Source organism: Lipotes vexillifer, unplaced genomic scaffold (genome assembly GCF_000442215.2).
Source record: "Lipotes vexillifer unplaced genomic scaffold, Lipotes_vexillifer_v1.1 scaffold54, whole genome shotgun sequence".
NCBI classification, from domain to species: Eukaryota; Metazoa; Chordata; class Mammalia; order Artiodactyla; family Lipotidae; genus Lipotes; species Lipotes vexillifer.
In genome coordinates, this window is record NW_006789324.1 from 247,269 (window position 1) to 274,929 (window position 27,661).

Sequence of the window (27,661 nt, forward strand, 5' to 3'; positions counted from 1 at the left end):
CATTCCTGCAAAGCCAGCCTCTGCAGCCCCGCTCGGTCCCTCCGCACAGCATGGCTCTCTGTGATGGCAGCCGCACCCCTGAGCAGGGACCCTATTATATAATCTGAGGAGGGAGATGTGTACTTACAGTACATATATTACCCAGGGATGCAAACAAGTATTCCCGCGCAGGATGTGAGTCTCAGAAAAACTCTTACACTGCCCAGATTCATCAACTGAGCACCAAGAAAAATTAAAAAGGGTCTTCCAGCTTTGGTTTAGCTTTGGTGGCAGTTTGCAGTGAGCAGACCCAGGTGCGAGTCCCTGCCCTCTCCGCCAGGTGTAGTGGTGTGACCCTGGACTAGTGAGTTCTCAGGATCTCCACGTCCTCGCTGGCAAAACACGTCATGCAGTTTGGAAGGGCTGCTGTGAGGATTTCCTGAGATGGTGTGTCACTCAGCCCAGCTCTAGCCGATGCGCTCTTAACGTTTCTTCCTTCCCCTGCAAGCACACCAAGGGGAAGGGGACAGATTCCTAAGGATAGGACAGGATCCATGAGACATCATGTCTCCTATCATGCACCAAGGACTGCTGAGAGCAGAGCTGCATATATGGGCTCCAGCCTGTCCATCAAGGTGACAGAATGGGTCTTGGGGAATTAATTATTGAACAAACTCGCCCTTCACAAATCCCATCCAAAGGAATGGTTTGATGCCTTTCAGTACACTGACTATACAAAATACTGAAAGAGCAGCGTGCTTCAAAAGCCTCACAAAAACCCAGGCCTGGGTTTGGCAGGAGTTCCTCAGCCACTGGGTTTTTCTGTGTGTGGTTTATAATAACATGCAAAACCTGATGCCAGGTCCTAATCTATTAAGGGACTGCCAATTAGCAGGAGGCTTAGAGCTGCAGGTTTGAGTACTGGGGAGGAGGTCTAATTAGGCTTGCAAATCACTTCTATCCATCGCCCCTCTCCAGCTGACCCAGGCTATACTGGCCAATTGTTCTGCATATAGCCTTTCTGTATTCCTTTGCACACAGCTCTTTGTGTGTGTGTTTGTTTTAAGGTTCCAGGCCTGAAGGCCAGTGCTTATTTTCATGTCTGTCTTTAAGGGTGACATGGGGGATCGAACAATGTTATCCTCTGGAGAGTGACTCTCAGATTTGGCCAATCATCCAAACCATCAGGGGCACTTATTAAAAAACACATTCCAGGCACTGCCCAGAAACCACTCAATATCTCAATCAGAAGTTCTGCGGCGAGGGCCTGAGAATTCTCCTTTTATAATAAGACCTTGAGATGATTCTATCCCAAGGCGATCTGGGAATCACTACTCTAAAAAGTAAAGACCATTTCATGTTTGAATTCAAGGGGTTTTACAATGGAATTTTTATATGCATACACCAAATAAACAAAATTTTAAAGCATATTGAATATCAAAGGTTTACTGAGCATCTACTTTGTGCTGGGAGTGGGAAATACTGAGATGAATAAACCAGGGCTCCTGCCCTCAAAGAGCTCCCTGTTTAGGGGGCTGGTAACATTCCCATAGAAACCCCATCTTTCCTACTAGGGCTCCACACCTGCAAGCCTCCTCTCACTTTCTCTTCTGCCTCGTTGTGAACCTAGCTTTCCAATGTCTTTGCCAAAACAGCTCTGAAAAAGAAACAGAACGATTTCAGACACCAAACATCAGAGGCCTATCTTAGAAAGGGAGAAAAAAAACCTACGAAACATATGGTTTCAAGATACAGGAGAAAATATGTGGTTTAGGACTGCCTGGTCTGAGACAGAAGCAGAGTGGGGAGTAACATTAGGGGGCCTCTGTGCAGCAGAATAAGCCCAGGGCTGGGTCTTGGAGCCCAACACTGGATTCTTCGGTGACTTCAGAAAGTCCCTTTTCCTCGCCAAGCCCCCTTATCTATTAAAGAGAGGAGCCTGCACTACTCGGTTATATCCCAAAGCATATTTGGAACAAATTGTTCTCTCTGGAGACTTCATCAGAGTTCAGTTTTGAGTTTCAACAGGGAGATGTACAACCTAGAAGAACCACAGTTCTCCAGAGCCCTTGCTAAGAAAAGCTAGCCTAAATGGTCTCTAACCAGCTCCAAAATTATGTTTGGAGGGTATGGCTTTCCAACAAGACTGATTTCCTAGCCAGCAGGGACGGTGTTTCTTATTCATCCTCTACTCATTGCTGGGTGCACAACAGACAATCAAAATAAAGGAATACGTGTGGGGTAGACAGTATGGCCAAGTTGTGTTTGAGAGAGAGCACCCTGGCAGCCATGGGGAAGAGGGACTGGAGAACAGGACTTTACATCTAAAGCTCCCTGCTCACTGACACATGACAAGCATCTTCCCAAGGAAAAACCTTCTGCATTCTCTAGACACATCCCCATCCGCCCTGAATAAGATATATGAAAGCCTCTCACAGCCTGGACGCCAAGCTAGGTCCAGGACAGCACAACTCAAATAAACACTGCCTGCTCTCCAGGAGAGGCTGGGGCTGTTCCCCTCCTTGCTTCCTACACCTCTCTGAAACTCATTGCTAGTCTCAGACTCTCTCAGTTTATCTTAACGCACAGCACTATTCAAAAGCATCACTAGGTGTAGACGAGAAGTATGAGGCTAAAGGGGGTGGCAATCCATCTGTTGGCTTCTGAAGCACATGGCAAGGAGTAGCATGGTATAGCTCCACGTGTGTGTATTCTGGAGTCAGACACACCTGGGTCCTGTCTCCACCTTAAACATGCCAGTTAACTTCTCATAGGGATATGACATAAAAAAGATACTGTGTGAGAAAATGTTTCATACAATGTCTAGCACACTGAAATGCTCAATCGGTGTTACTGGTATCATGAATATGGGATGGTGTGTCTTCTGTAAGAAGGAGAGAGACAAGTGTTACATTGGCCAATAAAGAAATCTACTACGTACTTTACAAAGAGTTACTGAATATGTTTCATGAACGTCACCAAGCCTTTGGGTTTTTTATGAGATGGGACCAGGTGACTGACAATACAGACTATCAAGAAAAGCACGGGCTTTGGGGATTAAATGGATTTGCTTTTGAAGTTTGGATCTGCCTCTTTTTAGTCCTGTGACATTGGGTAAGCTGCTAACCTCTCCAGGCCATCTAACATGGGGCCAGTGGAGGGGTTACTATGAAGTTTAGAGGTACAGTCCCATATACAGAGTGCACTCAATTCATGAAGCTATGGATATGGCTCATGGTTTCCCCACAAAATACATTAGAATGAAGAAAGATGACTAGGGTAGCCCTATGTCCCCACGTGGCAGTTCTTCCTTTCCTTTAAAGCAGGCAAGGGCATCAGTATATGTAGAGCTTTCTAAAATTCCAATGTCTTTTCAATGTTTGATTATTTCCAGCTAAAGGAGAATAACTGGGGATTTTCTCAGTGCTTCGTGTTGGTTTGAATGGAATGTCACTTGGATCTTCCTTAGTTCACGCCACACTATGGAGACTATGTGTTCACTTTCCTTTCATTCATTTTTGTCCAATAGATATTTATTATGCACCTACAATGAACGAAGCACAGATATAAGAGCTGCTGGGGAGACGCAGTGATCATAAGTCAAATCGTTTTCTTTTTTAATTCATGTGAGGAAATTAAGAAGAGTAGTGACTTGCCCAAGTGCACTCAGTGACAAAGAGACACAAGTACAGGTATCCATGAGCTGTACAACTGCACCATGACTGGCTACACTAGCCGGTTATTGTTATGCTGGTTCTAGCCTTCCCTGGGGCCTAATGGTGTGTGTGTGTGTGTGTGTGTGTGTGTGTGTGTACATATATATATATATATATATATATATATATATATGGGGTGCAAGTGTGTGTGTGCACGTGTGAGTGTTTGTGTGTGGTCTGCCATAATCACTAATGCAGGAGAAGGAAAATGAAGAACTAAAAGGAATCTACAAATAAGATAGACAAATAAGATAAAAATTGGTGACCAAATCTAATACTGATTGGATTTGCTATAAAGTGTGATCCAGTTACCAGGGAATTGATGGGATGCTATAAAGCCTACAGGTCACTGTATTATAAATACCAGTACTTATCTTTCAGATAAGAATGGAAGAGTCTGTGCAACAGGCTTAGCAAATGCTTTAGAGCAATAAAACATTTTAACTAAGTATAGTGTGCTGTACTTAACTTCATTTTTAAATAACATGATTTACACAGGTTTCAAATAGTCAAACTCAGTTAAATTTAGCAGTTAATAACCATCAAACACTGTCTCACGCTCACTAAATTCAGATCAAAGAAGTTTTTTCCCTTTTTTTTCCCCTTTGTTCATGGTATTTTCAAGTCAAGGGGAGAAGACAGGATGTGATGATGATGCATCACTCCAGATTCACTCAGGCCAAAATTAAAATCTCCAGCTACTTGGCCTGGGTCTCAATTTCCTCATATATAAATGTGGGGTGTTAAGGATTGAATTATGCCCCACCTCAAAAATGTCATATATTGGAGTTCTAACCCCCAGGACCTCCGAGTATGACCTTATTTGGAAGTGGTGTCTTTACAGTAGTAATCAAATTACAGTGACGACATTAGGGTCAGTCCTAATCTAATATGGCTGGTGACCTGCTGCAAAGGGGATATTTGGACAGAGAGACACGCATACAGGGCAGACAGGGAGAATGCCATGAGAACATGAAGACGGCCATCTACAAGCCAAAGAGAGCAGCCAGGAACAGATCCTTGCCCCACAGCCCACAGGAGGAATCACCCTGCATCACCTTGACTTCAGGCTTCTATCTCCATAGCTCTGAGACAATACACTTCTGCTCTTTAAGCTATCCAGTCTATGGTACTGTCACAGCCATCCAAGCAAAACAGGGGCAATAGTATCATTCCCAGGGTGAAGAGAAGAGAAAGGGAGTGAAAGAGAAATCTATGTGTGATTAAAGGGTGATGCTTAATTCTGAATGATCATAAAGGGTCATACGGTCAAGCAAAGACAAAATAATTTTCATTATGGTGACTATTAGCAGCATAGAAAATTGTATGTAGGACTTCCCTGGTGGCACAGTGATTAAGAATCTTCCTGCCAATGCAGGGACACGGGTTCGAGCCCTGGTCCGGGAAGATCCCACATGCCGCGGAGCAACTAAGCCCGTGTGCCACAACTACTGAGCCTGAGCTCTAGAGCCCGCAAGTCACAACTACCGAGCCCGCGTGCCGCTACTACTGAAGCCCGTGCGCCTAGAGCCCACGCTCTGCAACAAGAGAAGCCACGACAATGAGAAGCCGGCGCACAACAATGAAGAGTAGCGCCCGCTCACCCTAACTAGAGAAAGCCCACACACAGCAATGAAGACCCAACACAGCCAAAAATAAATAAATAAATAAAATAGAAAAAAATAGAAAATTCTATGTAGGACTTCCCTGGTGGTGCAGTGGTTAAGAATCCTGCTGCCAATGCAGGGGACACGGGTTTGAGCCCTGATCCGGGAAGATTCCCACATGCCACAGAGCAACTAAGCCCGTGCACCACAACTACTGAGCCTGCGCTCTAGAGCCAACGAGCTACAACTACTGAGTCTGCATGCCACAACTACTGAGCCCACACGCCTAGAGCCTGTGCTCCGCCACAAGAGAAGCCACCACAGTGAGGAGCCTGCACACCGCAACGAAGAGTAGCCCCCGCTCACCACAATCAGAGAAAAGCCGGCGCGCAGCAACGAAGACCCAGCGCAGCCAAACATAAAATAATTAAATTAAAAAAAAAAAAAAGAAATAGAGGAGTAAAAAAAGAAGGTCCCTGCCTCATATTTCACTGTCAAGGTTCACATAAACCCTCACTTATTCTCTATACCTCTCCAAATATACGTAGGAATACAGTATTTTCCCCAAATTGTAATCTACCATACAAATACTCTAATTCAAAGAGCGAGAAAAAACAAAAAAAACAAAAAAAACACTAAAGAGCAAGAGAAAAGCTATGTGTGTGGTCTGGTATCTGTAAACACACCAGAAAGTTTTCTTCTAAATGTTGTTCAATCAACCAATCAGACATCGTCACTTCTCTGATTAAGTCCTGTCATCAAAAACACCACCTTCAGTGGGAATCAAGACATCCCTACATCTGATGACAACATCCAACTAATATTAGGGGAAGCTGTATGCAGATTCAAGGCCCTGGCACCTCTGAATTCAAGAATGTTTGCATTGGTTGATCAAGCCTATGTCTGTAAAACTACTGTGTAGGAACAATCAATAGTAAACTGGCACATAAACAACGCTACGAGGCAGAGACTGAGTAAGCTTGGATTCTTGACTCTTGGAAGACACGAACACATGGGCTATGTTATCGATACACATTTGGGGCACAGAGCAAACATTTAAGATCACTAATACACGAAAGGTTGTCCCTCTTTGCCTCACATCTTTGAGCCCTTTCTGTTCCAGAAAAATCAGTTTTCCAAATGCACAACCCAAAGCCACCCTGCTTCTTCTATGGCGACGGGTTCCAGCTCCCAGGCTCTCCAGCGTAAGTTCTCTTGCCAGTGGTTCTGCCAAACCCACCCTTTTCCTTCTGTTGTTCCTACTCTTGTGTTTCCACTCCCCTCCCTCCGTCTCACCAAGCATTTGACAGGAAGTGGGTCTTTTCTGGTCATGGAAGTTTGTGCTTAATAGGTGAAGTTTAGATATATCAAATGAAGAACTGGGGATTCCCTGGTGGTCCAGCGGTTATGACTCGGTTCACTGCCAGGGCCCGGGTTCAATCCCAGGTCAGGAACGCAGATCCCACAAGCCGCATGGCCAGAAAAAAGAAACATGAACAGGAAAAACATGAAAAGAAAAAATAAAGAACAGAAAAAAAACAAACGAAGAATAGAATCCATCCGAATTTAAATTATTTTCTCTTCCTTAAGCTCCATCACTGAGCCTTCCCCCGCGCTCACAGCCCTTCTCTACCTGAACTGGACTCCTTCTGTTGGTCAGTGTGCTGCTGTTTAGAATACCTGTAAAGGTGAGTATTAGAAGTTTCGCTGCAGGGAAGGTCAAATGTAAAATCCTGTGTGTGTGATGGAGGAGAGGCAAGTCATGTGTGTGAACACACTGGGAAGCACTTCAAGCTCTGGTTAACTAAATGTTGAGCTCCTTGAGCAGGAATTGTGCTGTTTAACTTTATACCTCCATCAGGCTGGCACGTAGCGGGTGATCAGTAAATACTGCAATTAAGTGAGTGAATGAATGAATTCATGAATGTGGTTGCTTTGGGTCTTGAAAGAAAACCACTGGTCTTCAGGTCAGGCATCTTGCTAGAATGGGAACGTGCCCATGTACCTTGGAGGCTCATTTTCCTTTTCTGCTCAAAGACATACCATGTCGTTAAGTCCACATTTTAGAGGCATGCCAGCGAAGCAGACGGAGGAAAGATAACAGCTTCCGAAACCAACTTTCGAGGCTTCGGAAAGAAAGTCTCACTGTATGGAGAAACTTTATACTTCCTCCCATTGGTCTCATAGTGCCTCTTCTCAGCGAGTCCTAGGGCGCTTTTCCAATCCCACACTGCTCTGTGCTGAAGCCAAAGCCCAGTTTCCTGCTTCAAAAGGCCCTTTGTTTGGACTCTATTTCCAAATCAGCGCATCCTGAGCTTGAACCATCTTGCTTTTGAGAACTCCGATGCCTTGGCAGCAGAAGGCTTTGCCAGCAGGTCTGTGGTCCTCACAGCTTCCAAAATCCTCAATGTGAGGGTATGTCTATAGCTAAAAACTCTTTTCATGAGAGGAGGGGCAGACAAAGTATTATTTTAAGAGTTGCAAAAACAACTGCAAATTGACTCTTTAGTCTTTAATTGCTACCAGAAGACTGAGAACTTCTTGTTCCATTGTATTCAATTAAGATGATAGTTTTAATGAACTGTAAATGATATTGGTTCATAGGCTCTGTTCAATCTCTTGGGCAAGTTTTGCCTCAGAACACTGGAATGCATTAAAGACAAATTTCCAACATGTTCTCTCCAAATTGGAAAACACCCTCCTTCAGCAAGCACAGACAGAAAGGTAGCTACATCTGTACAGCTGCTCAATGATTCCCTGGAAGGACTCCAAAGTTACCTTTGGCAGATCAGGTAAACTGCATTTAATCCATACTGTGTACACTGCACATCCTATCAATCCAGGTAGCACTCTCTCTTATTCCTTGTGAAGCTTGCCAACTGTGACAGAAAACAGCTTCTAAACAAAAAGGTTTTAAAGAGTAGGTTAGAGATTAATGTGCAAGAGCCTACTGTCTGTTATCTCCCAATCTTGGGACACTCTGTCAGATAGGAACTGTTGTCCTTATTTTACAGATGAGGAAACTGAAGTTCAGAAAGGCTACAACCCTGGCCTTGGGTTGTAAGCTAGCAAATGGTGGAGGCAGGATTTGAGTCCAGAACTGTCCCCCAGGACACATCCTCTTTCCATTGTGCCATATCGCCTCTGGAAGTTTAAAACTTTCTAACTCTTGAGCTTAAACTGTGGGAACTTCTTAGGGTGAATCTCTTTATCTCTCCTCTTACGTCGCAACCCTGTACAGGATTCAGCAATTCAACACGGATCAAGACATCTAACCGTGAAGCAATGTCCTAAGTGTGGAGTCTTTTATATTTGATGACCTCAGCAGAGCTTAAAGATCATCTAACTCAACTGCCCCATTATTTAGGGAAGGAAAGTTAACCCAACAGAAAGTAAGTGATTGAAGGTCGTTACCTAGTGTCACAGCTGGAAGGACTTGAAATGAGGAGGTGAAAGTTCCCCAAGGTTGGGGTAGTGAGGGTACGGGATGAGCAGAAACCAGACTAGAGATGAATACTCTTTCCCATAGGCAGAGAAGAAGGGGAGGGTGCTCTGAAGAGCAAAGGCACGATCCAGGGACAGAAGGCAGACATCTGTGGGGTGTGTCCAGGAAACAACCAATATGGATGAAGGTGGATGCCAATGAGAAGACCTGTGTATTCAAAATAAGGCTGGCAGGAACTACAAACTGTTAACAGTAGCTGCCTCTGGGGAGTGGAATTTGGAGGGAGGGTGGGAAGGTTATCCACTTTTAACATAATCATATTTTTGGAAGTTTTTTTACTGTAAGAGTATATTGCTGTGCTTTGGGATGTTACGTTAAGGTTTAAAAGGCTTTATGACACATGGGGTCATTATCTGATTTGCATAATAACCAAATCCAAAGCATAAAGGGATACTTTAAAATATGGCATATATTGGATTTAAACTTGAACCTGCACAAGGTAAGGGTTTTATTTGCTCTGGATTTTACTCATTTTCTAAGAGACTGAGCTTCTCTGAGCCTAGTTTTCCCATCTATTCAATGGGAGTGGGCAGGGGAAAATGACTGATGCTTAGGCCCATGCACTCCTGCATTCTAAGGTTATTCTAAAGGGTGGTCATTGTACCAATGGTTAGAGCTGAGGCACAGGAACCACTCTGCTCAAGAAAGGTCTTCAGTGCAATGCCTTCTTTGACAATGGTGCCTAAGAGCATTCTCCTGAGCTGCCCATCCAAACAACTGTGACGAGACTGCCCCCAGACCCCCCAGTTCGATCCTGTTACCTCTGTACTGTGTCTGTGTTGTATTTCTAGAGCTGCATCTGACCAGTGTCTCCTCTAGAAGACCCTAGAAGAACCACATCCAATTCATCATTAGATGTGCAAGCAACAGCAAGCACAGTACTTGGTACATGAAAGGTGCTCAATGAATATTGCCTGAAGTGACGTATCACCACCATTTATTCAGGAGCTTTTAATTATGAAACTGATTGATATGATTATTAATGTTAATAATGACTTACCAGCAGAGTACCAAACATAGCCGATGCTGGGTTAAATTTATAGAAAGGTAGATTTTATATCAACATAGTATTCTGAACAATTAGAACTGCTATAAAATTTACCATCACTGAAATTATTAAGCAGAGGCTTGACACTAACCAAGAAAAGATGGTTTAGAGGGATTGCCCCAGATGTGGGTGAAAGTGGGAAGATTGATTAAATGGTCTTGAAGCCTGAGTTTTGAAATAAGATACACAGATCTGGGGTTAATTCCTAGTAACTAACCTCTTCATGCCTCAGTTTTATCATTTATAAAATTGGAGTAATCCACCCATTCCACAAGGATATCACAGGGATCGAATAAAACACATTAGGTGCTCTGTACTGTTAGTTCCTTTCTCTTCTGAATCAGACATTTTGGTATTACAATCTCAGCCCTCTCAAAATTATGAAAAGCAAGATTAACCCAGATTAATACCTAAAAAGGTAAACATACAAATGTGCAGTGTCCTAGTATACAAGGGGATTGTTTTTAAGTTTTTCCAATGGTAAAAGCTATGAACCAAATACTTTTGAAGGGACAGAATTAAGAAAAAGTACAGCAATATGATCAAACAGAAAAGATTTGAAAGGAGAAAATCCTTCCCTCCCTCCTTCAATGTGAACTTTAAAATATTTTAAGGAATGGAGATAGAGATTTCAGAGGAAATGCCAAGTTGGACAAAAGAGCAAGAGAATTCTCCATGCTGGAAGATTTAACTGTCCCATTTCACAGATGAGACAACAGAGTCACAGAGAGGAAAATTACTTGGCTAAAGTGATCCAGTAAGTTAATAATAAGAAAGTTAAGACATAAACCTAGATTTCGTAACTCCGCTTGGGCATCTTTCCCCAACAGGAGGCGTCTGCTCTCCTCACTCAGAGCCTCTCCTTAAGGCACGACTGGGATGAGAAAAACCGCTCATCCTAAAATACAGCCCTGGCTTTTAGGGTAAGTTCAATTTTTTTTTTTTAATGGAAGCTATTATGGTTAGTACAAATTCAGTCTGTTGACCAAGTTCAAAACACTGCATGAATGCAAAATTGAACTTAAAATATCTAGCTGCCTTTAGTTAGCTACATACTCCCAATCTCTCAGGTTAGTTAATACTTTATTATGGGCTGTTATAAACTCTAGAAAGCGAAGGCTTTTTTCCATTCCATCACACTGATTTGCAGGAAGTATGTCTTAAGCATCCAGTGTTTAGCTTTATAATAATGCTTAATAATAATTCAGCCATTTATAGGAAGAAGATATACTGTGCCTGTGGCTACCTTAGGACTATGGTAGGATAAGCAACAAAAATTTTATTTTTCTTTTTGCTTCTTGTCTATATTTACTAAAATAATGTTTTATTGACATTTTCTGCAACGTCTTGACTTTAATAAAAATTTTCAAGCACCTGTTATATACAAGGGAATCATAATCTATTAAGATGGAACTGTACAAAACCATAAAACAAGCCAAAAACTTTGACACAAGAAAGGTCAATACAAAGTGCTATGATAGCCCAAAGAGGGGCTAACTCTGCCCAGAGGAAATCAGAAAAGTCTTCACAGAGGGGGTGGCACTTGAATTGATTATAAGAGGTGAGTAACACGTATCAAGCAAAGAGAAATTATTTGGTGGGAAAGTTCCTGGAAGAGTCACAGAATGGAGATGTCTGGGACAAGTGCATAAAGGGGGGAAGTGGAGGGGGATGGGAAGGGAATGGGGAGCAGAAACGTTTGGTTGGGGCCAGATTCTGAAGGGTCTCAAATATACTAATAAGTTTTATTCTGTAGTCCACGAGGGGTCATAAAAATCATGAAGAAAAGGGCCTATGTGATCCGAATTAAAATTTTGAGAAACGATTCCTATATAGTTAATGCATAAATGATATACGGGGGGACACTATCCCCCTAAAAACAAGATCTGTAAAGGAATGTTTTCAGATCTAGGTGTATGACAGCATGCACTTAAAGTGGGATAGAAATAGGGAGAATGGAGGACAGCAGATTCAGAAGACTCTCTCTCTCTCTCTCTCTCTCTCTCTCTCTCTCTCTCTATATATATATATATATATATATATATATATATATACACATATATATATATACATTGTACAAATATGACTTTACAGTTTCAAAGCATTTTCCTATATATATGTGATACCATACCCTTGGTCTCAATAGCTCCATGAGGTAGGCAGGGAATGAATCATCATCTCCATTTTACCATTCCTAAAGTGGCAGTGATATGCCAGGGATCACCCAGCTAATACAGCAAAGTTGGGAACATAGCCCAGGATCAGTGTGGAGCTGCCTCTTAGACTTTCTAAAACTCTTTAAAATTTCATTTAATGATCAGCTCAAGACACCTGGCCATGTTTTCTCCAGGAATGAATGTGTGTCTATCTTCTCATCTTCTCTCCTACACTTTGAGGGCAGGATCTGCCTCTAGTATTTCTTTGTTATCTCTTTGTATTTATCTCAATAAATACTGAAGGACAGATAAGGTGGACAGCTGAGTCCCAGGACTGTTCTCATCTGTAGTTTCCCCCCGACCACAGAGAATGATAAATAGGCAATGATCCATTTTCCCCTTGCTTCTGTGAGCATTTCCCATTCATCACCAGTCCACAGTGGAGGAACAGAGCTTGCCATGACTCCTGTGATCTAAGCTGCCTCCTGCCAGCTGCTCTGCATTCTAAGTGTGAAGGATCTGGACAAAATGCGCTTGCTCTCAGGCCTGTTTAACTTTTCCATCGATCTGTGTTTGTCAAAGCTTCATGCCAACTCTGTCAGAAAAAGAAATGCCACAAAACTTCTTTGAGGAAAGGGAAAAAAAGACCTACTTTATACACTTGCTCTCATGCAAATCACACTCCCATTCAAATCCCAGCTGAATAGGAGTCCTGCAATAGCCTGGGAAATACACAGAGCCTCTAACCCAAGTGCAGCCTGCTTCACTCAAATTGTTGCACTTCCCTGCCCTTTTAACTCCTTTGGAGAAAACCCATAGGAAGAATTAACAATACAATCCGAAGTTGCTATCCCCCAGAGTCATTCCATTTCTGTACGAAATCGGCAAAGTAGTCCCCTGCCACGGTTTTCTGACCTTTTCTTCTCAGGCTCTACAGAATTGGAGTTGGGATGCTCTGTGAGCATATTTTCAATCAAAGCGGATGCATGGTCCAAGCTACCAGCTCCAAACAGATTCTAGCAAAGCAGTTCCCCTGGAATCTTAGTAAACAGTCTCTGCTAGTGATGAAATAGCTGAATTATTAATACAATGTGTTATGCCACCCACCAAAAAGAATTGAGACAGGCAGAGCCGACCAGGTTCTGAGAAAACTGAAATGAACTCCAACCCCCTCCTCCGTAGGCTGTTGTGAAATTCAAGCCAGTTAAGAAGCCCCTTGCATGGCTGCCTAACAGGGATGTACAGCAAAGTTCATGCCCTTCCCCCTTCCAGCCCAGACGTTGTGAGTCTAATATCTATCCTCTAGGAATTTACAAAGAAACAGGCAATACTAAAAGGGGCAAAAGGCTTTAACCCCTAAATCACATTTGAACACTTTACAAGGTCTAGTCATTTCATTTTAAAATTTTCTGGCTGGCTTGCTTGCTTCATATGCTTATTATTGAAAATAGCAGTCAGTGCAAATTTCAATGTGAGTCTTCACTGTGGGAGGAAAGAGGAGACATAGGTGCTGGCTGGTTCTTGTCTCAGGCATTCCACCATTTTCCAGATGCAGGATCCCCAGCAAGTTCCTCGACCTTTCCCAAGGGCAACTGCCACACCTGTAAAATCAGTTACAGCGATATCTCCCCTCCACGGTTGTAGGCTTTGATGAGATGCGTGAATGTGCCTGACTATAGTGCAAGGGTTCAAAAATGTTCCTTTCCTGGACTTTTTCCTGTTGACATTTGGAGAATGATATCCTGGGTAGGGTGGTTTGGGTGTTTTGTTTTGCGGGCTTTTCAGGGCTGGGGAGCTGAAGAAAGAGCTAGAATGAGAAAAATGAATTGAGGCAAGAAGAATATTTACGTTCAAATTCTCAGATGCATATGCTATCATTTGGTAGAACTGTTCAATGAAAGGGATTATTAATTAATAATAAATGTTTGGATTTCACAGCTGAGGTCAACACAACCGCAAACATCCAATTTAAAGCAAAATTATAATTAAAGTGTCTTCAACTCCGTCAGTGGCCTTCGGAAAATTAAACCCTAAAATCAAGAGGGCTTATTTTCCCCTGGGATTGAAAGCCCTGTATTTTGAATACTTTGACTCAAGAAGTATACTTTAATTTCCCAGCCAGCCCCAGAGAATTCTGCATTCACACAATGCCTACAGTATAGACCATCCAAAGCAAAGGTTTACTAGAGTGAGTGGGACCCATCATCCCTCCTGCCAGGGCATTGGAGCCACTCTCTTCAAACAGATTTAAATGAGAAAACTGCTATACAAAAGATTCAAGTATAATAGCCCCCCACCTTATTTTCAGGCGATACTTACAGGAGCTCCAGTGGATGCCTGAAATTGTGGGCAGTACCAAACCCTGTACGTACCATGAATTATCCTGTACATATATCGTTATGATAAAGTTTAATTTAAATTAGGCACAGGAAGAGATTAACAATAATGACTAATAAAATAGAATTACGATAATATACTGTAATAAAAGTTATGTGAATGTTGTCTCTCTCTCTCTCAATATATCTGCTTGTACTGTAGTCTCCCTTCTTCTTGTGATGATGCAAGATGATAAAATGTCTACATGATGAGATAAAGTGAAGTAATGACGTAGGTATTGTGACACAGTGTTAGGCTACTACTGACCTTCTGATGATACATCAGAAGGACCATATGCATCAGGTGATCCTGGATCATCAAGTCATAACAATGTGGACGGTTGGATGTCAGTAGCTGACCATGTCACCAGTTGGGGATCCTAGCGAAAGATTTAATCACGCTACTCAGCATGCAAGTTAAAACTTATAAATTGTTTATTTCTGGAATTTTCCATTTAATATTTTTGGACTGAGGGTAACTGAGAACATGGAAAGGGCAACAGCAGATAAGGGAGGACTACTGTAAGTTGGTGACACCTTTGGAAATATTTTTAAATCTCAGCCTGCCAGAAGTTCCTCCCTTTGATTGCGATATATATGGCTGCTTCAAAAGAAGACACTAGGCATTTAATCAAAATATCCACTAAGGCGAAGATGACAGCAGGACACATGCAAGGATGAGAAAGAATGTATTAGGCCATTCCTCCCTAGAAGCCTACGAAAGCCAAAATGACCAAAACAGCTACTTTGGGCCAGTGTCTAATGAAATCCACTGTGTGGCTGGAAGCACTCCTGCCACTTCCTGTCAGTGGTTGCTAACTTTACAACAATGTGGGTCATTTGTGGGGAAGAGGCTACTGGGGGAAGTTCTATTTACTGCATTTAATGAAGATGCCGCATCCACAGCCACTAACCAGAGAAGCTCACAATTTCTCAGTGTGACCCAAAGGTTACACCAAACCACCAAGACAGCAGACAGAGCCCACGGGACAAACAGGGTCACTAACAGAGAGACCCATTACTGCTCCCCGATATGAGTGACAAAGGCCTTGTTCAAGTCTCTCCTTCCTTTAAGAAGCCTTCCCAGGATCCAGCGGGCTTCCTCTGCCCTAAATCCACAGAGCTGCTTGTGCATTCTAGAATGTCCAACCTTTTCACCATCAAAGATGCCTTGCAGTTCCTTCTTGACCCTCTGGGACATCTAGAAGATGTCTTTATTTACCAGGTTAACTATATTTAAATCATTTCTCCACTTCTGTTAATCAAAGCATGGGAAGTGTCAATCACATCCCCTGATGAGTGGAAATAACCAGCGAGACCAGAGTGATCTGCCAGTGTCATTCCACATTCAGATCACAAGCACAGAACGCCAGTGCTGTGACCAGTCCAGGCAGAGGCTGATGTTCTCAGTTAGTCTAGGCAAGTTAATCACTGAAAAACGTACAGTACATGTTAGGTATTTTTGAAGTCCTAAAAAGAGCACGAGATGCCCTGTGATTGCCCTAACAGACCTTGGCAGGTCCAGAGAACCCAGGGTGAGAATCCTGAGTCTAACTCATTTTGGACAATTCATCACGTGTTGCTGATGTGAAAGCTGGCAGGGAGTAGTGGGGAAAACTTGGGCTTCAGGCCTCAAAGCAAGAGGGAGCGGGTATGGGGATATATGTATATGTATAACTGATTCACTTTGTTATACAGCAGAAACTAACACAACATTGTAAAGCAATTATACTCCAATAAAGATGTTAAAAAAAAAAAGGCCTCATGAGACAGACTTTTCAGGTCTGACCCCAACTCAAACTCACCTGCTGCGTAACTTTTGGTGAGTTATTTTTTAACATCTCTGAACCTCAGTTCTGTCAATGGAGATAATAGTAATGAAGACTTCATAGGCTCATTGGGAGAATTAAATAAGAGAACGCATGCACACTGCTTTGCCCAGGGAGAGGTACATACTTGCACTCAATAAATGTTAGCAATTGCCATTATTTAGTCAGGCTTGCTTGAGTCCAAATCCCAGGCCTAACACATATTAGCTGTGTGAACTTGAGCAAATCATTTACCCTCTCTGAGTTGCAAAACCGGTTATTGACATCTACTTTATTCTGTTATTGGAAAGATTAAGTGAGATATCAACTAAAACTCCTAATAATAAAGGTTGAGTGCCTTTTCCTCACCTTCTTGTATTCTATGTGGTTTAATTTTTCACACACTTATAGCTTAATCTTCACTGTAATTTTCAACTTGACACTCCAACCAGTTTCTAAAGATCTGTGTTTGTGTCTTATACTCTTTAATATCACCTAGCATCCAGCACATGAATCTAAAAGATGCACAGTAATTTTAGCTTTTGAGATGATAATCATGTATACAGCCATATCTCCAGCGGGGAAAGGGGATGGGGAAAAAAAAAAAAAAAAAAAAAAAATCAACCTTATCAGGAACTACAGTTCTATTTCATGGTCTTAAAAATATTGTAAGGCTAATCCAAGGAATATAGATTTTTAATATTTGTACTTTTAACTGTTTTCAGGGTACCCTGAAGATCTAAGGCTGCTTTTTCATTTTGCTGAAGCAGGAATCTGCTTGTCACACACCCTGGTTTGTGGAAGTGTGTTACTCAGCGGGTGAGGGGGTCTAGCTGACCACCCAGCATCTATTCCTCAGGCAGCTTTATTGTTCTCTGCTCACTCATCTTAAACCCACTGACACTGCTAAACTGACTGAAAACTTTGTTTCTTTGTGAGATATTCTCTGACAAACAAAGCAGCACTAGAGGGGTTTCATGAATATGTTAATTCCAAAGGTCTTCGGTAAACCTTTTGTATTTTTTCCATACATATTTTAATTAATCTTAAGATACTTCCAAAATGGTGTAGGCACTATGGAAAATAGTTTGGCAGTTCCTCAAAAAGTCCAGCACCATAACCATATCGTCCTGCACTTCCACTCCTAGGTAAATATAACCATGAGAATTGAAAATCTATGTCCAATAGCACAGGGAGATCAGCTCGGTGCTTTGTGACCACCTAGAGGGGTGGGATAGGGAGGGTGGGAGGGAGGCACAAGAGGGAGGGGATATGGGGACATAGGTATACGTATAGCTGATTCGCTCTGTTACACAGCAGAAACTAACACACCATTGTAAAGCAATTATACTCCAGTAAAGATGTTAAAAAAAAAAGTAGATGAAGTACTAATAACTGCTGAACACACATGCTACGATATGGATGAACCTTGAAAATATTATGCTGAGTGAAAGGCAAAGAAACAGAAAGTGGATCAGTAGTTGCCATGGGATGGGGGCGGGAGGAGGGTAAATGTGGAGTGACAGTTAACGGGTACGGTTGTTTTGTTGTTGCAGCGACAAAAATGTTCTAAAATTGATTGTGGTGGTGGTTGCTCAACTCTGTGAATATACTAAAAGCCAGTGAGTTGAACACTTTAAATGAATCACTGTTATGGTACATAAATTAGATCTCAGCAAAACTGTTTTAAAAATACCATTATAACTCAAGGAAAACTGTTTCTCTAAACCAAGAGGATTTCCAATGGCCCATTTATTTTAAGGGGCTTTGAGAAATTTAAAAATTCCAGAGCAAAATATATATTAATTAAGTAAATTATGTATATGAAAAACGTAAGGCTCATCTTTCTAATAAGGCTATGAACATAAAGAAGCATTTACTAATCCTATAATACAGGCTTCATAGGTCTTCTACAAACACTGCTTTTAAAGTGTTCGTGGAGAGAGAGGCATCACCACGGTTCAGAGGCTCCCAACCAGATCAGGAACCCCACCACCACCACCCCCCTCACCCCCCCAATCTCCTTTAATCTCCTTGTCACCCATCCTTCTCTCTGTCCCCAGTACCTCAGGTTCATTTCTAATCTGCCTCCCAAATGATCTCCCTCCTTGGCCTCCAATTTCCCTCCCCTCAAACACAAATCAGATTAAATTAATCCCCTCTTAAAAACTGCTCATGAATATGTTAATGCCAAACGTTGCCTGTAAAACTTTGGTAATTTTTTTTTTCCTTACACATTTTAACTAACCTTACGGTACTTCTAAAATGGTGCAGCTGCTATGGAAAAACAGTTTGGCAGGTCCTTAGATAGTTAAACATAGTTACCATATGACCCAGCAATTCCACTCCTAGGTATATACTGTGTTTGGTTTCTGTATGAAATTTTCCATAATAAAAAGAAAAATGAAAACGAAAATACCACCTCATTCGCTGGTCCTCCAAATTAAAGTTCAAGTCCCTTAGCGGCCTGCCATTTATAGCTCCCCTTTTTAATCTGGCTCCTAACTATCTCTCCAGCCTCATCCCCAACATCCTCTTTCCCCGCCAACTCAATGCAAATACACAGCACTTACACTCCAGCCTCCAACCACTCACCCTTCCCAAAAACGTTCTTGTTTCTAAGTCTCAGCATCCGCTGCTCCCTCTGCTGCAATACCCTTTCCCACTCCATGTAATGTAGGCTATTATTTCTCTAACAAGACCCAGCTCCAAGCCCTCAGGCAAACTCATTGCTTTTCACTGTGCAGCTATAGCCCCTCCCTTACCATGCCCAAATAGCAGCACTGAGTGTGTAAAATTACGCAAAAGTCTGTTACCCTTTCCCAACGTGGGAATTCATAAAGCACAAGGAACCCCACCCACCAACCCCACCCCAGGGGAAGAAGGAACTAAGGGGTGTTGCACATAGTAGATGCTCAAGAAACAACTGCAGAAGACAAGACATACCTGAAAGACAGGTACAAACATAGACTTAATTAAATAGGCTCTCTAGAAATTATACTGATTGATGCTAATTTGGGGGCCAGATATAAAGAAACCATCAGTGAGAACAGCTTCCTTCGTGTCAATATAATCATGTGTATTATGTGCTTTAGGGATACATAAACAGGAACAAAAGCATACTGCTTATTATGACAAGGTGCTTACACTGATTTGCATTTCTCTGCAAAACTCTCTAAGCATATAATTTTGTTAATTTGTGACAAACCTCAAAAACACACTTCCCACCAATACTCTGATTGCAGTGTATACTCTCAAAGCACACAGAAATCATCAAGTTCCTTTAATAAGTTGCCAACTGGATCTTATGTGTGTTGTTTGGTTTGGTTTGGTTTAAATTTGGGAATTTTAATGCAGATGATAATTTATAATTTAACTTGGACCTAAGGGAAGAATAGTTTCACAAGGATGTTTCAGAAACTGACCTAGACTTCTTTTGAATGTTGGGACCACCAACTCATGCATGATCTTGAGAAAATTATTTCATCTGAGACTCAGTTTCCTCCTCAGTCAAAAACAAACACTTCGAAAACGTGGGCTTCTCTTTCTTCTCTCCTGGGACACATCATTTGAAAAAGATGGTGCCTGTTCAAATTCAAATCAGTCAGCGGTGATCTTTGGTAATAAGCACCTTCTAGAACAAGGGCCAGTGGAAGAAAAGTGATATATCAGAAAAACTGCCTAGTCCTTCAAATTTGCCCCATGTGTCTCTGCCCTCACTAAACTATCATCCTCTGATTTGGGTGAAAAGTTAAACCTGTTTGTCTTGTTCCTCTTTTAATTGGCCCAGGAAAGAGAAAAATGGGAATAGGGCTCTCTGGAGAACTACCCCATAAATGAAAATCAAGTTTCAAACTGACAAGTACACACCAGAAAAGCAAAATGGTATAAAGGCAAGACCTTGGTTCTAGGTCCTGCCCTTTCACTATCACCAGACAATTACTAACCAGTCCAAGCATCCAAGTCTTCCTATGTGAATCAAGGGCACTGACTAGGACGTGGTGACAATGACAACAGCAGCTGGTGAGTGCACAGCGCCACACACTATACCAGGCATCGCCTCACAACTCCACAACACATGTTATCCCATTTTACAGATGAGAAAACCGAGGGCTCAGAGACAGTCACAACTTGCCTAACCACGTACAGCTAATAACCCTGAGCAAACTCCCACCTATCTGTCTCCAAAGCCTGTGCTTCCGCCTTGGACCTCCCACCTGTCCCCTGTTCAAAGAGGCCTATTTTTCTGACTGTGAGATAAAAAATGACTTGGTATTGTTGATAATGAAATCCCCAAGGTACTTTCAAATTCTAAAGCATCCATGAATCTAGGCACTAAAGAATTGCTCCAATGGAATTTTCTTTATTACTTCCACCGAGAGGCTCAGTCAGCACACTCCAAGCTGTTCTGCAACTATTTATATTGGGCCCTGCAGAACATATTTGTACATACTTGGACTCAAAAAAATGGAAATAAATGAAATGGAATGGAATAGAAAAGAGGGAGTCTTCACTGCATTAACTGCATTGAAAAGTGGGCAGCAAGGTAAGCTGACAAGAGTTCTGGAAAATTTAGTGACTACTTACTAGCTGGGCACCGTTGTGCAAGTTACTTAACTTCTCTGAACTGCAGTTTCCTCCTCTCTAAAAGGAATCTACTACCTATATTACATGGTTGGCCTGAACAATAAATACGTTCACTACCACAGTTATTCCCTTCCTCAAGAGATATGGAGAGTGCCCTGCATGACAAGCATTTTGATTATTTTCAATCATGTTGCTCTTTTTAGTTATTTTTTCTTCCTCTGGGCTTTCAAAAGACACATATAAGAGTTGACACTAAAATAGGCCAAATTCCCTCCCCGACAAAGGTGTATTTGTCTTTCCCTTAAGACGATATAGCCATGTCCCTTCCAGAGGGGAAGAAGGTAACCACCAAAGACTTTTGAGGTTCCTGCACTGTGACTTTTCCCAAACCTGCCACTGCTTTTCTCTGGCTAATAGAAAACATTTGTGTTCCCTCTGTCTGGTTTTTTCTTGGGATTCTCTTCACAATTGTTTCCCCTAATATATTTCAGGCAACTTTGCTGCCAAAATATTAAATTCATAGAACCATCGAGGAGTAAGGACACTGGGAAGGAAAGGAAAATTCTACTATTACTGTGAATAATAAGAGCCACATAATACCTGATAATGATTTAGTGCTTTCTAACTCTTCGAAGTGCTTTCAGATTTGTGATCTCATCTGAGCCTCACCATATACGAGTGTCACAGGTTTGCTTTTGTATTTTACAGATGAGGAAACTGAGGCCTGAAAGGTTAAATGATTTTTGCCCATGTCACATGTGTAGATGACTTTATGTCAGGATTCAAACCCAGACCTGGGTGAATCCGAAGCTTGTGTTGTTGCTACAATACTTTGCCAAGCTAACTTTGATCTTTTAAAGGCTCTCTTTAGAAGTCTAATTCATTCATTTCACTGTTTACTCATATACAAACTTCAATATCTCAAAAGAAAGTATTTATAGAGTTAACACTTCATTTATCCAAAGTGGTCACTTGGCCTACAACACTACAGAGAACTCAGTTTAAAAATAAATAAAAATCCCAGCCTCTTAGCAGTTAGGAGACACCAGCAAGTCCTTGCACTAAAAATCAGACCTTCAGGCCAGCACCCAGAGGTAATTTTTCCTTTTGAAAGGATTCTTACAATCTTAAATATTTTTTTTAATTGGAGTATAGTTGATTTACAATGTTGTGTTTCAGGTGTAAAGTGATTCGGTTACACATATACCTATATTCATTCTTTTTTATATTCTTTTCTCATATAGGTTATCACAGAATATTGAGTTGAGTTCCCTATGCTATACAGTACGTCCTTGTTGGTTATCTGTCTTATATACAGTAGTGTGTGTACGGTTATCCCAAGCTCCTGATTTATCCCTCCCCTCCACGTTTCCCCTTTGGTAACCATAAGTTGTTTTCCATAGCTGCAAGTCTGTTTCTGTTTTGTAAATAAGTTCATTTATATCACTTTTTAAAATTAGATTTCACATGAGAGATATGTGATATCTGTCTTTGATATTTGATATGATATTTGTCTTTCTCTGTCTGACTTCTCTTAGTATGATAATCTCTAGGTATCTTGAATATCTTTATTGGAAAAGACAGGTGTACTGGCCACAAACAGAAAGAAAAGTACAGACAACCTAACAATTCAAAAAGTGCCAGAACATGCGATCCCTCTATATAAACCAACTGCCCTTCCTCAACTGCCTTTAAGACATTAGCTATTAAACAACACAGTGATTCTCAAATTGGCCTGATTAGAATCACCAGAAGCTTTTATAAAACACAGAATCCTAGGCCCTGGTCCAGAGCCTAGTGAATTTGAATCTCCTGGGAAGGAGCCTGAGAATCTGCATGTCACACCAGATGGGTCTCCTTATTAGCTGAGTTGGTGAAGTTCTGACACAGTAGGCATCCCAACATTATCACTCCTCAAATAATGTGTACCAGGTTGAAATGACACCTAGGGCAGGGTGTCTCCATAAACATAACTGCCTACACGGGGAAGAAGCCGTCAACTATGGTATCATTAGCATCATGCTATGAACAGGGCTTGCCGGCCCAAACAACTGCACAGGAAGGGGGAAAGAAAGAATCTCAAATTGACAGGAAGTCAAAAGGGCTAAAAGTGGAAAAGGCCACCAACTCTGGCTTTAACAGTCTCCCACAAAGGCAGCTATACCCCTATGGTATATCTCAAGTATAAGAGAAAGGGATGGAAGAGCTAAGGAGAAAAAAAAAGACGAAAAACAAAGGAAACTAGCCAATCCAGACAATAAAGGTTTTCAACCATCCTGGAAGAGTCAGCAGGGCTGACACTGCATGGGTTGGAAGGAGGCACTCAGTATATATCTGGGGAGGGGGACAAGGAAGAGACAGGGGACAGAGCAGAGAAGCTCCACATGGATTTACCAAATCCCTGCATTTGTGCTACAGCCATGCACTGCCATTTGTGCTTTCTTTGGAACCACTGTCTCATGGGGTAAAAAGGCACCCTCAAAATTTGGGAATTACTTAGTGTTAGAACGACCCCAAGTCAAAACGATACCTTGGGGCCACGAGACCGTATCACTGACCAGAAGAGTTGAACCACCTTTATCCATCTGCTTTGGTGCAAATGACTAACTGGAAAATGTGGAGAGGCAGGACTTTCTGCAAACCGAGCTTTAGAATTTTCTAATGATCTGAGTTTCAGGGTTCTTCAGATGAGGGAAGAAAAGGGGGATGGACTCCAGTCATGCTCACGGAGGATTAGAGATCAACTCAAATTGACTTCAGTGTGTACCTCAGTTTTCTCATCTATAAAATGGAGATAATCTCTTCATCAGAGTTGAAGTGAAAAGGACATAAACTCATTCATCTGAGAAAGAGGCTAACAGAGCTTAGAAAGACAGTAGATGCTCATTCCTCCTTGCCTGCGAATATTGTCTGCTGCTCTCTTGTAACCTGGTAGAGCAGGAGTGCATAAAGAAACAGGCCTACTTTTATGCTACTGAAAGGAAAACAAAATCGATTTCAGAAAAACTACTATGCAAAGATTCATAACTGTGTTTATAAAAGCAATAATCGGCAAAGATAGCTATTTTCTGAGACATAAACCCCCACTGGTGATTCTCTGACACCAGATTCTTTTGGTCCTCAAAGGAGAGTGGACTTCTGTTTTTTCACCAAGAATTTAACATTCCAAAAAGGTATGTGAAACAAGTTAAACTGCTTGCATATTTCCACTTACATAACATGTATATTGCACATCAGCTTTTATTTTTTCCAGACACAAGGAGAGGAAGCTTGGTATATATTCCTGTGAGAGAATAAACAGAAAAATGTCTCCCTTTTTCATATATTAGGGCCTTGTAATCCAGACCATATGATCAATACACTATATAAAAATTAAATCATACTGACAGTCCCAGGCAGAAAGTGAACCAAGTAGAAACAATTTTTTAGGACTGTGATGTGTGGAATATTAAAATCACATGTTGTGTTAATAATTTTCTTTTAGAAGCCAAATAGAGTTCTCCTGCATAAATTTCTCAAGTAAATGTTTACCTTACAGTGTTTCCTATTAAGGGTGGTCGAGAGGCATTAAATTAGTGATATTGTAATTTGGCCTATGCGTAGGGAAGACACTTTGAAAATGACTTGGTTGACATTATGTTAATGGCAAGGCACATACCTTAAAACGGATAGCTATGTGCTCCTTATGGTCAAATACAAGGTCCTGGTATCTTATTAACTTTTTTTTCTTTTTTAGTAAACAAAAATCATTTGCTCGAAGAGGCCAATAGTGAGTAAACTTAACAAACAGCTAGGTATAGAATATTAGCTTTGAAGGGGACACAGGGAGAGTTGGGGCAGATGAAGAGCTGAAATGTGCAAACATACACCTTACTTAACACCTTCAATGTACAACAGTATCTTGGGATTTCTGTGTCCCCCGCTAAACTACAGCTGATAGGTGTGTCTTTTTGCAAATTCCTTCACAATTTTTCCTTTGATAAGATACACCATCTCGTGGGACTGCCTTCTGAAATCACAAGAGTGGAAAAAGGAGGGGAGTACAATAAAACTGTCCAAAGGCTGTCAAGTGTGTTCTAGCTCTGCTTTCCTAATCACCAAGTAGGAGGTAGGAGGGTACAGGGAACAGACAGTCTAGAAAGAATTCACCCTACCACCAGGGAACAAAACACATCAGTGAACACTGGGAAGCCCCAGACAAGTTTACAGCAAACAGCTTCAATGTGTTTGTGTTCCTGGTACTCCCCCAAGACCAGGGAAGGTCTCTTAAACATTCAATAGCTTGGCAAGGAGACTTTTAAGTACTCATCTCCACACTGTGCATAATAAGCCAGTGGCCTTCAGGAAGGTAGGCCCCCCAGTGACAATTCCTTTACATAACATCTTAATGCTGAATTGATACGAAGAGGTGGGAATGGGATTTGCCACCTGAACTACAGTCACCTTCCCTTCCGAAGAGCACAATTTCACCTTCAGCTGTCTCTGCATATCTAAAGGGGGCCATTCTTATATTTAAACTCCAAGAGTCCTTTCTTTCTTTGACTCTCAAAATTTACTATGGACAGTCAAGCCAAGGACAGATGGACCTCAGTAAGGATCCTGCTACATACAGAGTCATGAACACAGGGTCACTGGACTCCAGCCCAAGAAGTCTCTGGTTTGCACACTCCGCGTGGACAACTCCATTTCAAAGGGGACTTGAGCTTCCGTGCAGGAGTTCTATTTTAAGGGAACTGAACAGGGAACACAGATGTTTCTTCAGTTAGCAGAGTTGGCAGAACAGCTCCTGGACCAAATCCGAGTTCTTAATGCAGGAAGGGGCCTTAGAGAGCATCTAGTTCAACCCACTCACTCAACTGATGAGGAAACTGAGGCCAGAGAGGCAGTTAGGTGGCACCCCCGGCAAATGGCAGAGTGGCGGTGTCCTGACGACAAGTCCTGCACGCTTCCCATAACACCATGATTCGCTTAAAAAAAAAAACCTACACTTACTTCAATGTTGGAACTCCTGTAGATTCTTGTCAATAGCCACCCCCTGCCCCGGGGGCGAGTTCATAAATCCTCCTTTCCCTCCCACTCCATTCCATTTACTCCTGCTCTTCCAGCTGTGGCTTCCAACTAGTTTGGAAAACAGAAGCGGGCTACAGCCTGAGCTTTCTGGGAGTACAATTAATTGTGGTCCCGATGCATGAGCCGTGGCTAGCTTTCCCAGTGCCTCAGTTGCCTCATCGGTGAAATGGACCTCCTCGCCCGTGTTGCACCGAGTCAGGGAGAGGCAGTACTGCCTGGCACACAGTAGGCGCCTAAAAAGTGACTGCTGTATCGGTACCCCGCATCACGCCCCTCGAGAGCACCCTCCCAACCCCCGGGGGGCGTTCAGGATAGCTGCATGAGAAAAGGCCCAGGCAGCCCCGGCGGAAGGGCTGGATGTTTACATTCGGCCGGGGGAAGGCAGCGCTCTCCAGGCTGGAGCCCAGCGCTCCAGGAGATCCATCTTACTTGGATGGAGGGCAACCAGCTCTACGCCGGCTCCGGGTCCTGGTTCCACCTATTTCCCCTATCCTAACAGGCCGAGCCCACGCCTTTCGTGGGATTCTGGCCGGGCTTCCAACCGGAGGTCGGCTTTTAGGATTCGGTGTCCAAGTGGCCCGCGAAAGCCTACAGCGCTCCCGACACTCCTTTACAGGCCAGGGAGGCGGCGGGAACGGGGAGGGCGGGGACCCGGGGGCCGGGAGCGGCGCGAAGCCTCCGCGAGAAGCCTGCGGGCGGCCCCCGGGGCGGACTGCGCGGCGCAGCGGGGAGACGCGGCCCGGCGCGCAGCCCCGGTCGGGCTGGGACGCGCGCCGGGCGCCGAGGGCCGGAGGGACAACGGGGCTGGGCTCACCCATGAAGAGGCAGAAGAGGTCCAGGCAGATGAGCAGCACCCGCTTGCTGCCGCCCTTCCTCGGGTTGTTGTTGAGCGCCGGGCTGCCGCCGTTCTTGCTCTCCGCGACGATCGCCTTGTCGTACTTGTAGTTTTGCATGGCGCTGGTCAAGACGCCCCGCGACAGCAGTCACACACCCAGAGCCCGGGTCGCCTCCCGGCCGAGGCTGCTCGGGGCGCGGCGGGAGAGTGCGGCCCCGCTGCCCGCTTCCAACGGCAGGCGGTGGTGCTTTCTGCTCCCCTGGGGCTCCTCTGCTTTTCCTGCCTCAATCCCGAATCGTTCGAAAGTCCAGGGGGGAGAGAGACAACTCCCGAGCAGAAAGTTCTGCAGCGCCGCGCTGCCCCGGACGCGCGGGGCTCCCGTGTCTGTGTGCAAAGCAGCGAGCGGGCAGCGCGGGCCCTCGACCACCTTCCTCCGCGGCTGGTTGCTTAATGAATGGGAGCTGTGCGGAGTCCAGCTGCGCAGAGCCCAGCCACGCCGAAGCGCTGCCGCAACTCTAACTTTCCTCCTCCTGCTGCTGCTGCTGCTGCTGCCGCCGCCGCAGCTGCCGTTGTGATCGCCTGGATTTGTTTTCGGCAGTTTTATTTCAAGAGGTCCTTTAAAAAGAGAGAGGGACCTCCTTACTTGGCTCAGAAGAGATTCCGAAAGCACAGCCCCTTCCTTAAGCAGCCGAAGACGTAGGATAATTAAGGCCACATTTCCCCCCACCCCTTTCCAAAAAAAAAAAAAAAAAAACTAAAAGGAAAAGTTACTCTCAAACCAGAGAATCCGGGAGCCCCTAGCGTTCAGAAACACTAAATTGTCACAGAAGGAAAAATAAATAAATAAATAAAAGAATAAAAAGAAACATTTTCTTGCCGGCCTTGGGTCAGGCAAAAGTTGAGGCTGTGCAGCTCAAAAGCATTTCTCCTCCCTGACACATTTGGGGCTTTCAAGTCTTTATTTTGATTTGAATC

General features: G+C 43.0%; 1 protein-coding gene across 1 annotated transcript in view; it reads right to left on the bottom strand.

Annotated features, from left to right (window-relative positions):
- Positions 1-27,315, bottom strand: part of PLPP3 (phospholipid phosphatase 3) — an 81,712-nt gene extending 54,397 nt beyond the window's left edge. Inside the window, exon 1 of the mRNA XM_007462562.1 lies at positions 26,666-27,315. Coding sequence (XP_007462624.1) covers positions 26,666-26,804 — 139 coding nt within the window. The 5' untranslated portion in view covers positions 26,805-27,315. The remainder of the gene's footprint in view (positions 1-26,665) is intronic.
- Between the last annotated feature and the right edge of the window lie 346 nt (positions 27,316-27,661).